Below are 13,888 nucleotides of genomic sequence, written 5' to 3' on the forward strand. Positions count from 1 at the left end.
TAAATTTAATAAGTTTTAAAAAATGATTTCCCAAAAGCTTAATTTCATCAAATTTTAATTAGATTATTTAAAAATGTTAGTATATCATTAAATTATTGCTTTATTAATATATTTCAACACCTAAAAAATAAATTTTGTAATATTTTTCTTTGAATTATGGTGTATTATTGTATCCTAACTGTCCATTAAGTTTATATGTCTAAATATTTACATAAAATAATAATGTATTAATAAAACGATTTTATATTTAACAATTTTTTAGTAAAATAACCTAATTTAAATTTTAAAATTAAACAATTATATATAATTGTGGAGAGGGGATGGGGCCTACACTAATATGTGGTGGGCCCCAGAAAACCTCCAATTATTGTATGTATCTGAGTTGTGCACGTGTGGTGTTTTCTTTTTTCTTTCTTTTTTTTTTTTCTTTCTTGTTTTCCTAATTTCAAATTAAAAAAAAAATATATATATATATATATACACATTTGGAAGCTACAGTAATAGTGACAGGCTGGCCAAGTTGTCGGTGACCCAGCAGTCAAACTAAGCGAGGGCAATACACACCTTACGTGTCAAATTCAGCCACGTCATCACATTGGACATGAGCACGTGTCCATGGCAGCTTGTGGCCCCCTCAACCCTTCCCACATCATCACCATAACCATCAAATTTGTTTTTATCTTCTTCCAAATAATTTTTTAAATACTTTAATAAATAATAGTCTATTTTTTCTCTCTCAAAAAAAAAACATTAAATAATATAAAATGTTCTTAAATTCATTAAAATAAATTATATTTACCGACTTTTATCTTATATTTTAATAGGTTTTTACTTCATTAAAATTAAGAAAAAGTAATATTTTTAATTATTAAAAGGATAGAAAAAAACAAAAAATAAATTACTTTTAGAAAAAAATTTGAGTGAGAAATTAAATTATTTTCATTAAAAGTAGGGCCCATTTGGAGGAAAGTAATAGGAGTTGTGGGACCCAGTGGTACCTAGAAGGACAGAAATTGATGTAAAGTGATGGTGTTGTAATCCATTGGTGTATCATAATTCTCTAAACATTCGTGTTCGTAACCGTCGTCACGTTTAAATAAGAATGATCTAAAAATATAAAAGTTATATAAGAAAATAAAATAATCGATAACGTTTGATTTTTATTTTTATTCAATTACCTAATAAACGTATGAACAAAATATGTTAAAAAAACTTGTATTAATTTGTGACAATAATTTGTCGCTCTTGTAAATAGGTCAAGACAAGTAGACAACGTAGTCATATTTTCGAAGATGGATGCTTCTTAACAAAACATGTCCTCTCTAAAATCGGACAGCCTTCCAGCATAATAGATGCTATCTTGGATTGCTTTTTTGTTTCTCGATAGACTTCGTTTTGATTAATTGATCCATACGTGATGTTTTTCTTGAAAATTTCTCATTTGTAATATTCTTTTTCACATAGATCACTAATTATTGGCGTTTGTCTCGATGAGTAGAGTCGTTCCCTCTCAAGACAATCTTAATCCCTTTTGGGGGTAAATCAGTATGCCCTAAATGATAACATATCTTAAATATCGCTAATTTCAAAATTTATAGTTAATCACTTGAAAATTATCATAAAGATTAAAGAATTTAAGATTTTTGGATTGGTGAGAGATGATGAGTAATGTTGGGCAGCATTCGAAGTAATAGGTTGCACCATCTTTCATGATAGGATCGACACTTGGGCACTTTCTAATTAGAAGTTTAAAAAATTCGAACGTCTCTTACCCCTAAGAGTAAGGATAAACTTGAACAGTAACTTAATCAGTACTTGAATTACTCCTAGGTGAAACTACTGATGTTCTTCGTAGCGTTTGAGTATCAATTCTTTAATGAAGAGACCAAGATATTTCATATTTTACGTCATTCTGTCTTTTTTAGTTCAATGGTCGCAGAAATATGACCTATCCATTGAGTTGTTTCAATCATTAGGGTTTTATCTATTAAGTTATAGCGATGTTTTACATGTCACTCGATCTTTTGAAGGCTATTCAACATAAAAATTTACAAATAACAATGATGGATAAACTAATAAACAGGTTCGTAATATAAAAATAAAAGAAATACACTAATTATCATCATAAAATTAATAAACTGATAATTATAATCACGATTTTTTAGGGGAAAAAAAAAACTCACGAGTATAATCACATCAACACCACGAAACTCTTCCTAGTATAAAAAGCTTCACGTGATGTGTTGGAGGCAGATAATGCTTTCATCGTGACGCTTAAAACAACAACAGAGATAATGCTTTTATCGCGATATTTAAAATAAGTTTGATTCATAAATATTTCACTCCAAAGTAGTAAAAAATAAAATTTATGGTTTAATTCACACGTCAATTTACATTTTTTCTCTCTTCGTTCAATCCCTTTTAAGAAACACAAAATGATTGATTTGTTTTAAAATTTAAATGAAAATTTGATTTTGTTCATGAAAAAATGAAATTTAAATGATTGATTTTACTTTCAAAGGTTGATTCTATCTTTATTTCAGGTCCAAAAAAAAATAAAATAATAATAATAATAATAATAGTTTCTTCAATTTGTCTTATCTTCTACCTATTTTCTTTCTATTTAATTATCATTTTTTAATATTAATTCGACCACTTGTAGCAAAGTATTGGGCCAAATTAGGATGCTTTGGGCCTATCGGGCCCAATTTAAAAGCCCAATTTCCATCTGGAAAGATAAATCTAGGAAGAAGTGAAAGCTTGGAGTGAAAAACTGATCTAAAACGACAGTTCATCCTCCATATATCCGAACTCTATCCGACAAAATATACGAAATGACATATATACCCTTCTTTGTCCCCGAAATTTCACAATTATCGTTCACTCAAAGGAACAATCTCAATTATCGGATACCCCTCCCGGGAAAACAGAATTCCCCACGTAAGGACTATAAAGGCACCTGAATGTCTTTTTTCTTTCCTTTTCCACCCTAAAAATAACAACTAGATGAAGGGTATTTACGTCATTTTGTCTTTTGAAGACGGTTCAACTTAAAAATTAACTTGAATTCTTTCTATATAATTAAGATCAAGATTTCCGGGAGAAAAGCTCACGAGTATAATCACACCAACACCACGAAATTCTTCCCGGTGCAAAAAGCTTCACGTGATGTGTTGGGAGCAGATAATGCTTTTATCGTGATGTTTAAAACAATAACACAGATAATGCCATCATCGTGATACTTAAAACAAGTTTGTTTCATAGATATTTTGCTCAAAAGTACTAAAAAACATAAAATTCACTGTTAACCGACACGTCAATTTATGTTCTTACTCTTTTTGTTCAATCCGGGTTAAGAAACACAAAATGATTTGTTTAAAAAGTTTAAGTGACATTAATGGAAGAATGATAAATTTTGTTCATGAAAAAGTGAAGAACTTGACCACTATTTAATGAAGAGAAAGGGAAATGAAAACATGCGATGGTTTTAGAGATCTTTACCGAATTTGCATTAAAAAAAAAAAAAAAAAAAATTAAATTGATGGCGATGGATCAAGCGTTGATCATCATAAAGCTAGAGAGAGAAAGTGAATTAATTAATGATTAAGACATTAATTTTAAATTAAATGGATAGTTTGGCAGATTTTACGTACTCATCTCCCTCCATGAGAGACAAAGAAGCTGTTTTGGAGCCACAAATTTAGTAGAGATTTTTGGGTTTGAAAAAGTTTCAAACTTTGAATATTTAAATCACTCTGTTCTTCAATCTTAGATAAGCTTAATCAAGATTAATTAATTGAATTAGGGTTTTGTTTCTCCTTTTTTTGTTGCAGACTCACATGGCATGTGACCAACAGCTGTGCCCACTCTCTCTGCTTCATAAATACCCTTCTTCCCTTCCTTCCTCAGACTTTTGATCCCATCTCTCTCTCTAGAAAAACCAGAGCTACTGAGCTCTGCTTCTCCCTCTCTAATGGCGGACTTTGAACCCTAATGCATTTTTCCGCTTCCTTTTTGCTTACTACCCCAAAACAATGATACCCTTTTCCCCATCTTCTTCAATATCCTTTCTGTTCTTCTTTTTCTTCCTTTTTTCCCTCTCTGTTTTCTCTGTTTCTTCTTCTCATACAGACGCCCAGCAGCTGATTTCATTGAAATCTTCACTTCCCAATCCAAACCTCCTTCAAAACTGGCTTTCCAACGGCGACCCATGTTCGTTTTCCGGCGTTTCCTGCAAGGAAACCAGAGTTTCCGCCATAGATTTGAGCTTCGTGTCGTTGAGCTCTAATTTCAGCCATGTTTTCCCTTTGCTTGCAGCTCTCGACCATTTGGAATCGCTTTCTCTGAAATCCACGAACCTTACTGGCTCCATTTCCCTGCCTGCTGGATTCAAATGTAGCCCTCTTCTTTCTTCTCTGGATCTGTCACTCAATGGCTTGTTCGGCTCTGTTTCTGATGCCTCTTATTTGGGGTTTTGTTCCAATATCAAGTCGCTTAATCTGTCATTTAACGCTTTTGATTTTCCCCCAAAAGACTCTGCCGCCGGATTGAAGCTCGATTTGCAAGTTCTTGATCTTTCTTCCAATCGGATTGTTGGGTCGAAATTAGTTCCATGGGTTCTCTCATCTGGGTGTAGTAATTTGCAGTTCTTAGCATTGAAGGGTAACAAAATCAGCGGCGAAATTAATCTCTCATCCTGTAATAAACTCCAGCATTTGGATATCTCCGGCAACAATTTCTCTGCGGGTATTCCGTCGTTAGGCGATTGCTCTGTTTTGGAGTATCTTGATATCTCCGGCAATAAGTTCACCGGCGACGTCGGAAATACTCTGTCTTCTTGTTTGCAACTGAGATTTCTGAATCTCTCGAGCAACCAGTTTCAAGGATCAATCCCTTCATTTTCATCGCCCAATTTGTGGTTTCTTTCACTTGCTAACAACGATTTTCAGGGGGAGATTCCGGTGAGTATTGATGATTCTTGTTCTAGTTTGGTTCATTTGGATCTTTCTGAAAATGGTTTGATTGGGGGTATACCTTCTGGTTTGGGGTCTTGTTCTTTGTTGGAATCTTTGGACATTTCTAAAAATAACCTCTCTGGTGAGCTCCCCATTGATGTTTTTGCCAAAATGAGTAGTTTGAAGAGACTGTCTATGTCGGATAACAAGTTTTTCGGGGTTTTGTCGGATTCTCTGTCTCAGCTCACCACTTTGAATTCCTTGGATCTGAGTTCTAATAACTTCTCTGGCTCGATTCCTGTCGGGCTCTGTGAAGATCCTAAGAACAGCTTGAAAGAATTGTTTCTTCAGAACAATTGGTTGACTGGTCGGATCCCTGCAAGTATTAGCAACTGTTCTCAGCTGGTTTCGCTTGATTTGAGCTTCAACTTTCTGAGTGGGACGATCCCTTCAAGCTTGGGATCACTATCTAAGCTGAAGAACTTGATCATGTGGTTGAATCAGCTGGAAGGGGAGATCCCATCGGATTTTAAGAACTTTCAGGGGCTTGAGAATCTGATCCTGGATTTCAATGAGCTAACCGGGACGATTCCTTCCGGGTTAAGCAATTGCACGAACTTGAACTGGATTTCGTTGTCGAACAACCGGTTGAGCGGAGAGATACCGAGGTGGATTGGGCAGCTGCCAAGCCTAGCCATCCTTAAGCTGAGTAACAACTCATTCCATGGAAGGATACCTCGAGAGCTCGGTGATTGTCGGAGCTTGATCTGGCTGGATCTGAATACGAATATGCTGAACGGAACGATTCCTCGAGAGCTGTTTCGACAATCGGGTAACATTGCTGTAAACTTTATCACTGGGAAGTCTTATGCTTACATTAAGAATGATGGTAGCAAGCAGTGCCATGGAGCTGGAAATTTGGTGGAGTTTGCTGGGATAAGACAAGAACAAGTGAACAGGATATCAAGTAAGAGTCCCTGCAATTTCACCAGGGTTTATAAAGGAATGACTCAACCGACGTTTAACCATAACGGGTCGATGATCTTCCTCGATCTTTCGCATAATATGTTGTCTGGTAGTATTCCAAAGGAGATTGGTTCTACAAAATATCTGTACATATTGGATTTGGGGCACAACAGGGTGTCGGGAGGCATTCCGCAGGAGCTGGGCGACTTGACGAAGCTTAACATTCTTGATCTGTCAAGCAATGAGCTTGAAGGATCAATACCTTTGTCCTTGACTGGGCTATCCTCCCTCATGGAGATTGATCTGTCAAACAATCATCTCAATGGTTCGATACCCGAATCAGCTCAGTTCGAAACGTTCCCGGCATCTGGATTTGCAAATAATTCTGGCCTCTGTGGGTATCCTCTGCCTCAATGCAGGGTTGATTCAGCAGCAAATGCAAACTCTCAGCATCAGAGATCTCATAGGAAACAGGCATCGCTTGCAGGGAGCGTCGCGATGGGGCTACTATTCTCCCTCTTCTGTATATTCGGTCTGATCATAGTCGTCATCGAGATGAAGAAGAGAAGGAAAAACAAGGATGCTGCTCTTGATTCTTATATTGACACTCATTCCCAGTCAGGCAACACAACCACGGTGAACTGGAAGAACACCTGTGTTCGTGAAGCATTGAGCATCAATCTTGCAACATTCGAGAAGCCACTTCGGAAGCTTACGTTTGCAGATCTTCTCGACGCCACCAATGGCTTCCACGACAATACGCTCATTGGTTCGGGGGGTTTCGGGGACGTATATAAGGCTCAATTGAAGGATGGAAGTATTGTAGCCATCAAGAAGCTGATTCATGTCAGTGGACAGGGTGATAGGGAGTTCACTGCAGAAATGGAAACCATTGGCAAAATCAAACACCGAAACCTCGTACCTCTTCTCGGCTACTGCAAAGTCGGAGATGAACGCCTTCTTGTGTACGAATACATGAAATATGGAAGCTTGGAAGACGTTTTACACGACCATAACAAGGCTGGAATCAAACTCAATTGGGCTGCTAGAAGAAAGATTGCCATTGGAGCTGCTAGGGGCCTGGCTTTCCTTCACCACAATTGCATCCCTCACATCATCCACAGGGACATGAAATCCAGCAATGTCTTATTGGATGAGAACTTGGAAGCCAGAGTCTCTGATTTTGGTATGGCTCGACTCATGAGTGCTATGGACACCCATTTGAGTGTCAGCACATTAGCCGGTACCCCCGGTTACGTCCCTCCCGAATATTACCAAAGCTTCCGCTGTTCGACCAAAGGCGATGTGTACAGCTACGGCGTCGTTATGCTCGAGCTTTTGACAGGAAAACGACCCACAGATTCTGCCGATTTTGGGGACAACAACCTCGTCGGATGGGTTAAACAACACGCCAAGTTGGACCTAACCAATGTCTTCGATCCCGAGCTCTTGAAGGAAGATCCCAACCTTAAGATAGAGCTTTTAGAACACTTGAAAGTAGCTGTTGCTTGCTTAGATGATAGGTCCTGGCGGCGTCCAACCATGATCCAAGTGATGACGATGTTCAAGGAAATCCAAGCTGGGTCGGGTATGGATTCGCAATCTACCATCGGATCCGACAACGGTGGATTCAGCATCGACATTGTAGACATGAGCTTAAAGGAAGTACCAGAAGGCAAGTACTAGAAAATGAAAAAAGGTTCAAAAGAATATATGAAAGTGGAGATAATGAAGAGATTTGCAGCTCCAAATTTTAAAGAACTTCATGTTTATCAATGGCATGCAGCTGCTTCTTGTCTATCTCTACCAATTGATTGTATGTAATCTTCGTTGTTTTATACATAAAAGTCCTAAACTTTTCATAAAAATGTGTATATAAACAGTTTCTTTCACTTACGCTTTCTTTTCGCCCTTTGTTTCATTTTCAATCTCGCATTTAAATTATCGTTTTAACCCATATTTAGTTTAAGAAACGAGTCTCAAACCCACCGTTAACAGATATTGTCGGTTTCGACTCATCATGTATCTCCGTCAGTCTCACAGTTTTAAAATGCGTCTAATCTTTCGTTCCATTCTTCAACCGATATGAGATCTCACAAGTCGTCCATACTCGACAGATGGGTTTTGCAGTCAAGACCGATCCGTTCTATCGAGATAAATAAACCATTTTGTTGTTGAGATGGAGCAGACATTTTTGGACCACTCGGCGAAATGGATAAAATTGTCATAATTGCAAACTCCTACCCCCACAGCTATATTACCTTATATCCTCAAAATTCTTTATTTTTTCTTATTTTATTTGATTTATTATGAGGAATAATAATAATAATAATAATTTGGATAAAACTATTTAGTTTTGTCTCTTTTCCATGGACAGTGTGCATGACACATGCTCGTGACCCAGAAACCAGAATATTATAATCCCTCCCTTTCTATCTTGGAAAATGTGTCCCCCCATTTTATATTTAAACATTTTTTTAAATATTAAATTTAAAATAACATGTTTATTATAAATACAATTTTTATTTTAAAATGTTATTTTCCTCTCATTTTTTTTCAAATATCATTTCCCACTAACAAATAAACAAAATTTAAAAATTTGTTGAGATATATTGTTTATGGAATATATCTTATATATTATATTTTAATATTTTCTCTTTGTGATTTGATTTATAGTATATTTTATTTTATTTTCAATATTTAATTAATATATATTTTACTTATCGATAGGTATTAGTTGCTAGCTTGTATCCCTATTTAAAACTTATGAATACCATGAGAACATAACTTCGATTCTAATTTTATTTATATTTCTCATTCTTACCCAGATTCAAACCAAAAATAATAATTAAATATTTTAAAAAGAAAAAGATAATAAATCATTTAATTATAATATATTTAAATAAATTTAAATAAGATAGTTATTCATGTCATTTCATTTTCCAATTGCATTGGATCCAAGTGGAACAGCTGGGTGATATTTATGACTTTTTGAGTTAGCATTCCAAATATAAAAAATTTAAGGAAATATTTTAATTCCACATTTATTATTTTTGTCTAATTTATTATTATTATTATTTTCATACCAAAATGTTAAAATTTTCATTTTAATATTTTTCTTTTTCTTTTTTAAATGACATGGCCTACTTCGAATAAAGTTTCCCCCAAAGTGGGGCCACAAAATTATCCAAAAATTATTATTATTATTATTATTTGTAACCCCATTAATTATTTTCCTTTATTTTCGATGAATTTAATAATAATTTTTATTTTTCATTGCTTTTATATTATGATACAAAAATAATTAACATCTAAATTCTCTGTACCATCAACTACTCTTCAAATCATTATCTAAAAAAACTCGAACCAGTGAATTTAAAGTCAAAATCTCAACAATTTATTTATTTATTTTAAAAGAAATTAGATATTAATTTGTCAAAATATTGAACAAGTGGGCATGAATTTAGGCGTAAGCAAATGAATGAGATGCTTCATTATCCAATCCGCTTCATCTCCAATCTCAGATCCCAAGATAGGGTTAGGTTGGAATATTAAATTTCAAATTATTTTAATAAATTAATTACAAATTTTTTAAAAAAAATAATAAATCCCATAAATTATAAAAACAGCTGTGAGAAAAAAAGAAAATAAATAAATAAAGAAAAAGAAAATGGTGAAGATAATTGGCGACGGGATTGATTAAATTAATTGAGGTCTGTTGGGGTGCTAGGGTTACAGCATATCCTACAGATTCTGATTTTAATCCCACTTATATTTTTAATTTAATATCCCACCTCATAATTTCATTTTTTTTATTAATGAAATTTTAAGTGCAATAAATAAGTAAAAATAATTTAATTTGTTTTAATATGAAGGAATAAAGTATGAGCATTATATTTTTTTTAAATGCCCATAATCCACGTGTGATGAGTATATAATATAAATATAAAGATGAGAGGGACACAGGGAGAGAAGAATCGTGTGGTAGAGAGAGAGGGAAGGGGAAGCATCAGAAACAAACACGCGTTGGTTGGACGACACGTGGGACAATCTCTAGCTGGACTTGTCGGAACTCTTACCCTACAACGTCGTCTTCCTATGGCGGTGCTGTCGTGTTTTTTGTACTCTTTCTATATCTCCATTCTCCACCCTCTGATTCTCATCCCCCACTCAAATCCACCGGCCCCACCTTTAGTCACTACTCTACACACGGCCATACCCGATCATGACTATTGAAAAGTTCACACGCTTTTTTAAGGTTGCGAGATATGTTGTCCACAAATAGAAATTTATTACGTATTTTTTAAAAAGTTTAAAACTTTATTAAGTTTATTATATTTTTGTAATTTATTTTTTGTTCATTCATTAATTAAAACTATACTATATGACGGTAAAAAATGGAAGGATTTTGAAAAAATTTAATTTTTATAAAAAATGTTTCGTTCTCCTTTTCAACTATTATATATAACAAGCTCATTAATTTAAAAAAAAAGTTACATAAGTTTGATGTCTCATAATGTATAGCTTTATAAACCCTAAAATCTTTGTGCCAAAAGGATTGGTAGAAAAAGAAATTGTGTATGAATAAAAAACATAGAATAAAAGATTAATGTTAAGTGGGTTAATATGAATAGTGATTGGCGTACGAAAGGCAAGTCAATCAAGTCACGCGTGTGATGGAACGAGGGCGGGGCCCACCCTGTGTTCTGATAATTTAATTTACACTCCCCCTCCCTATAAATATTTCCAATAAAAAAGGAAATTCAAAAAGGCTGATGGGGATGCAACGAGAACCGTTGATTTCACCATCAGAATGCGTCAGCAATTGTAAATAACCGTACGATGGCGACTGATTAGATGGCGGTTGTGGGCCCGGAATTTAAAGGAAGAAGAAATCTAATTTGTAAGTAAATAAAAAAAAAAAGAATCCCGTATATCTGCAAATTCCGTTGACTGTGACTTCTATTCAAGGGACGTGTGAAGATTCTAACTGTAAACGGAACGGACTCCACCATTATCTCTCTCCATAAAATGAACAAACAAATATTTTCCTTTTTAGTAAAATTGACAAATTAATTAAGAATAATAAAAAAAATATAAAATTAACTTAATTTCATTTTAATTGTACAATTATTTTGTTTGAAAATATGATATTTATATACATGAACATAAAAAAAATTAATTTAGGATATTTAGAATCTCTCTTCTAACCTTTTTTTATAAACTCATTTATGTTTTTTTTTTTATTGTTATCTCAAAATTTTGAATTTAATACTTGATTCATATATTTTCTCAAGAAAAATAATAACAAAATAAAAAATATAATTTGACGAGAACAAGTGTCCGTAGATGTTAATTTCAATGTAGATCCGTTTTTTACCATGTTTATGTTGGTGTTCATTTCCCTATTTAAAATCGTAATATTGCCCAACACTAAGTATAAATATATATTATAAATACAAATGAATATAATAATAATGAACGACAAGGTTTTATTGTTTAATAGGAAAATTGAAAACGAGGATTAGGTTTGATGGAACCAAGAGAGTGATGAATGGAAGGGACGAAGATCGTGTACGGGCAGGGACAGCTAGCTTTGGGTATGAGCCATTTTTGTCTCCTTGTTTCTCTTGTCTTTTCACCCTCCCCAAAATTTTAATTTTTAATCCGTGCATCAGTACAACTTGTTTTAACGCAGTAAAAAAAAAAAATCCCCAATAAATTAATTAATGGTATTAGTGTTGGCACGGTATTGGTGGGCGAGACAGGCTAGAATTTCAATGCCCAATAAATCAAAATTAATTATAAATTAATGAAATATGTTTATTTATATGATAGGAGACCAAGTTTTTTGGCGTTGAAATACCTTGAAATTAGGGCTTTCAAAGTGCGAGTCACGAGGTACCACGTGGTAGTCCCCAAAGTGCCGGTGGGCCCCAACCACGGCTATTTTTTTAATTATTATTTTTGGCTGGATTACGAGGCATGACCCGACTTTTTACGTGCATTAAACTTAATGAATATTATTAATAATAAAATAATACTAAGTTGCTGAATTATTTTATTTATTTTTGGAATTATGTGACCAAAAAATGCTTAAACAATTCCACGAGATTAGCTTCATCGACGTTGAAATTCGTAGACCTCACGTGCGTTACTTTTTTTTTCTTTTTCTCTTTCTTTTTTGGTGGGCGTTTTGTTCCCTTTTGATGTTATTTCTTTTTGTTTTTTTAAATATTATTATTTGTATTTTTAATTCAAATACACACATAAAACTAGGAGTTCTAAATAGTGGGAAAATAAATAAATAATAATTTCAAGAACAGACCGTGATTATTTTGGGCTTAAACTAATTAATATTTGCTTTATAATATCAAAATTAATTAAAATAAAAGTAATTAATGGTATGTGTATATATAGTTTGGTTATGAGCGACATGATTGTGGATCGCGAAGGTACGTCCTTTTGGTACCAGAAAAATGGGTGAAAGCATTTAAACCAAAATTTAATGCATTCTCTGTTGTACAAAATAAATAAATAAATAAATAATAATCCTATATATAACTGCAATTTGATTTAAATTTAAACTTTAATATTTTATTTATTTATTTTTAATAAATGGGAAAGTACCCGTTAAACATCAGATTATTGAGAGAAGTTAATTAAGAGTTTTAAGCAATAAATACTATCTCTATGTACGATGACTTTTGAAAAAAAATCAAAAGTATAGCTTTGAGAGCTCATCCTCAAAGTGAATAATATCATACCATTCTGAAGGTATGTTATTTTCAACATAGTATTAGAGTCATGCCCTTGACTTAACCATGCTAATCAAATTCTTAAGTGTCGAATAAATAACGTACTTTGTTTGAGGACTCCAGAAGAAGGAGCTGAATCTCGATTAAGGAGCGGATGTTACGAACCACGGTGGAGTCTCTTCGAGTCTCTAAGTTACGAACCACAGTGGAGCAGCCCAATCTTTTTTAAGTAGGTTATGTCTCAACGGATACAATATCTAACTACAGCTCGGCCCAATGAAATCTGAGGCCAGCCCGATAAAGAAATTTCGGCCCTTTTCTAGTACGATAAAAGCCCATCAAGAGTAACTCGGGCTCAACGTACTTGGAAACTGGGCCTTTTCTAGTAGGATAAAAGCCCATAATAAGTAATTCAGGCCCAAAATATTTGGAAACTAAGTCCTTTTCTTTGGGCTTTTTGGAACAAATCAGCATTAAAAAAGCAAAAAATGCTGGTCTGTAATTAAATGATAGTAATTTTCGGGCATGGGGACAAACTTGTTTTTCTATAATTTTTTTTTTTGACAAATTCTTCATTCTTTTAAAAATAATTTTGTTATATATACAAATTATTATATTAATTAGATCGTTGTTAAATATATATGGTAAATATTATTATTTCAAAGGTTGATAATTTTATCAATAAAACTAATATATAACCTGTCTAATTTTAACCTAATTAATATATTTTAGTTTTTATTTAACTTTATTATTATTTTTTGCAGCTACAAGTTATATAATTAAAGCTATTTTATAATGGTAAGGTGAATTAAATTTAGATTTATAGTTTTTTTTTTAAAATAAGACTATTTAGTTAGAATATTTGAATTTAAGTGAACTTTTAACTTTATTTTAAACTATAGATAAATGACTAGAAAAGAAATACAATTTTAAAAAAATAAAAAAAAATAAAATACTGAAAATTTAAAATTATTTATGAAATTTATTAAAAATTCAAATATAGAAAAAATAAACCAATTTAAGAAAAAGTGAGAAAAAAAATCATTTAAAAAGAAATTAAATGATTATTAATAATAATTGTGAAAGTGTTTTTTGAAGACTTTTTAAAATAGAATTTTACGTGAGTGAAAAGAACGGGGGAAATTCCGCACATGAACTGCACGGGACAGGAAAAAGACCGAAAGAATATGAATGTGAATTGACCAAAAA

The 13,888-nt window shown here is 33.2% G+C and overlaps 1 protein-coding gene across 1 annotated transcript; it reads left to right on the forward strand.

Annotated features, from left to right (window-relative positions):
- The first annotated feature begins 3,716 nt into the window (after positions 1–3,716).
- On the forward strand, positions 3,717–7,817 carry LOC111463437 (protein BRASSINOSTEROID INSENSITIVE 1). The gene has a single exon (XM_023107371.1). The coding sequence runs from the start codon at positions 4,035–4,037 to the stop codon at positions 7,605–7,607; it is 3,573 nt and encodes a 1,190-aa protein (XP_022963139.1). The 5' UTR covers positions 3,717–4,034; the 3' UTR covers positions 7,608–7,817.
- The last annotated feature ends 6,071 nt before the right edge of the window (positions 7,818–13,888 follow it).

The sequence above is a fragment of the Cucurbita moschata genome, unplaced genomic scaffold, assembly GCF_002738365.1.
Source record: "Cucurbita moschata cultivar Rifu unplaced genomic scaffold, Cmos_1.0 Cmo_Scf00028, whole genome shotgun sequence".
NCBI classification, from domain to species: Eukaryota; Viridiplantae; Streptophyta; class Magnoliopsida; order Cucurbitales; family Cucurbitaceae; genus Cucurbita; species Cucurbita moschata.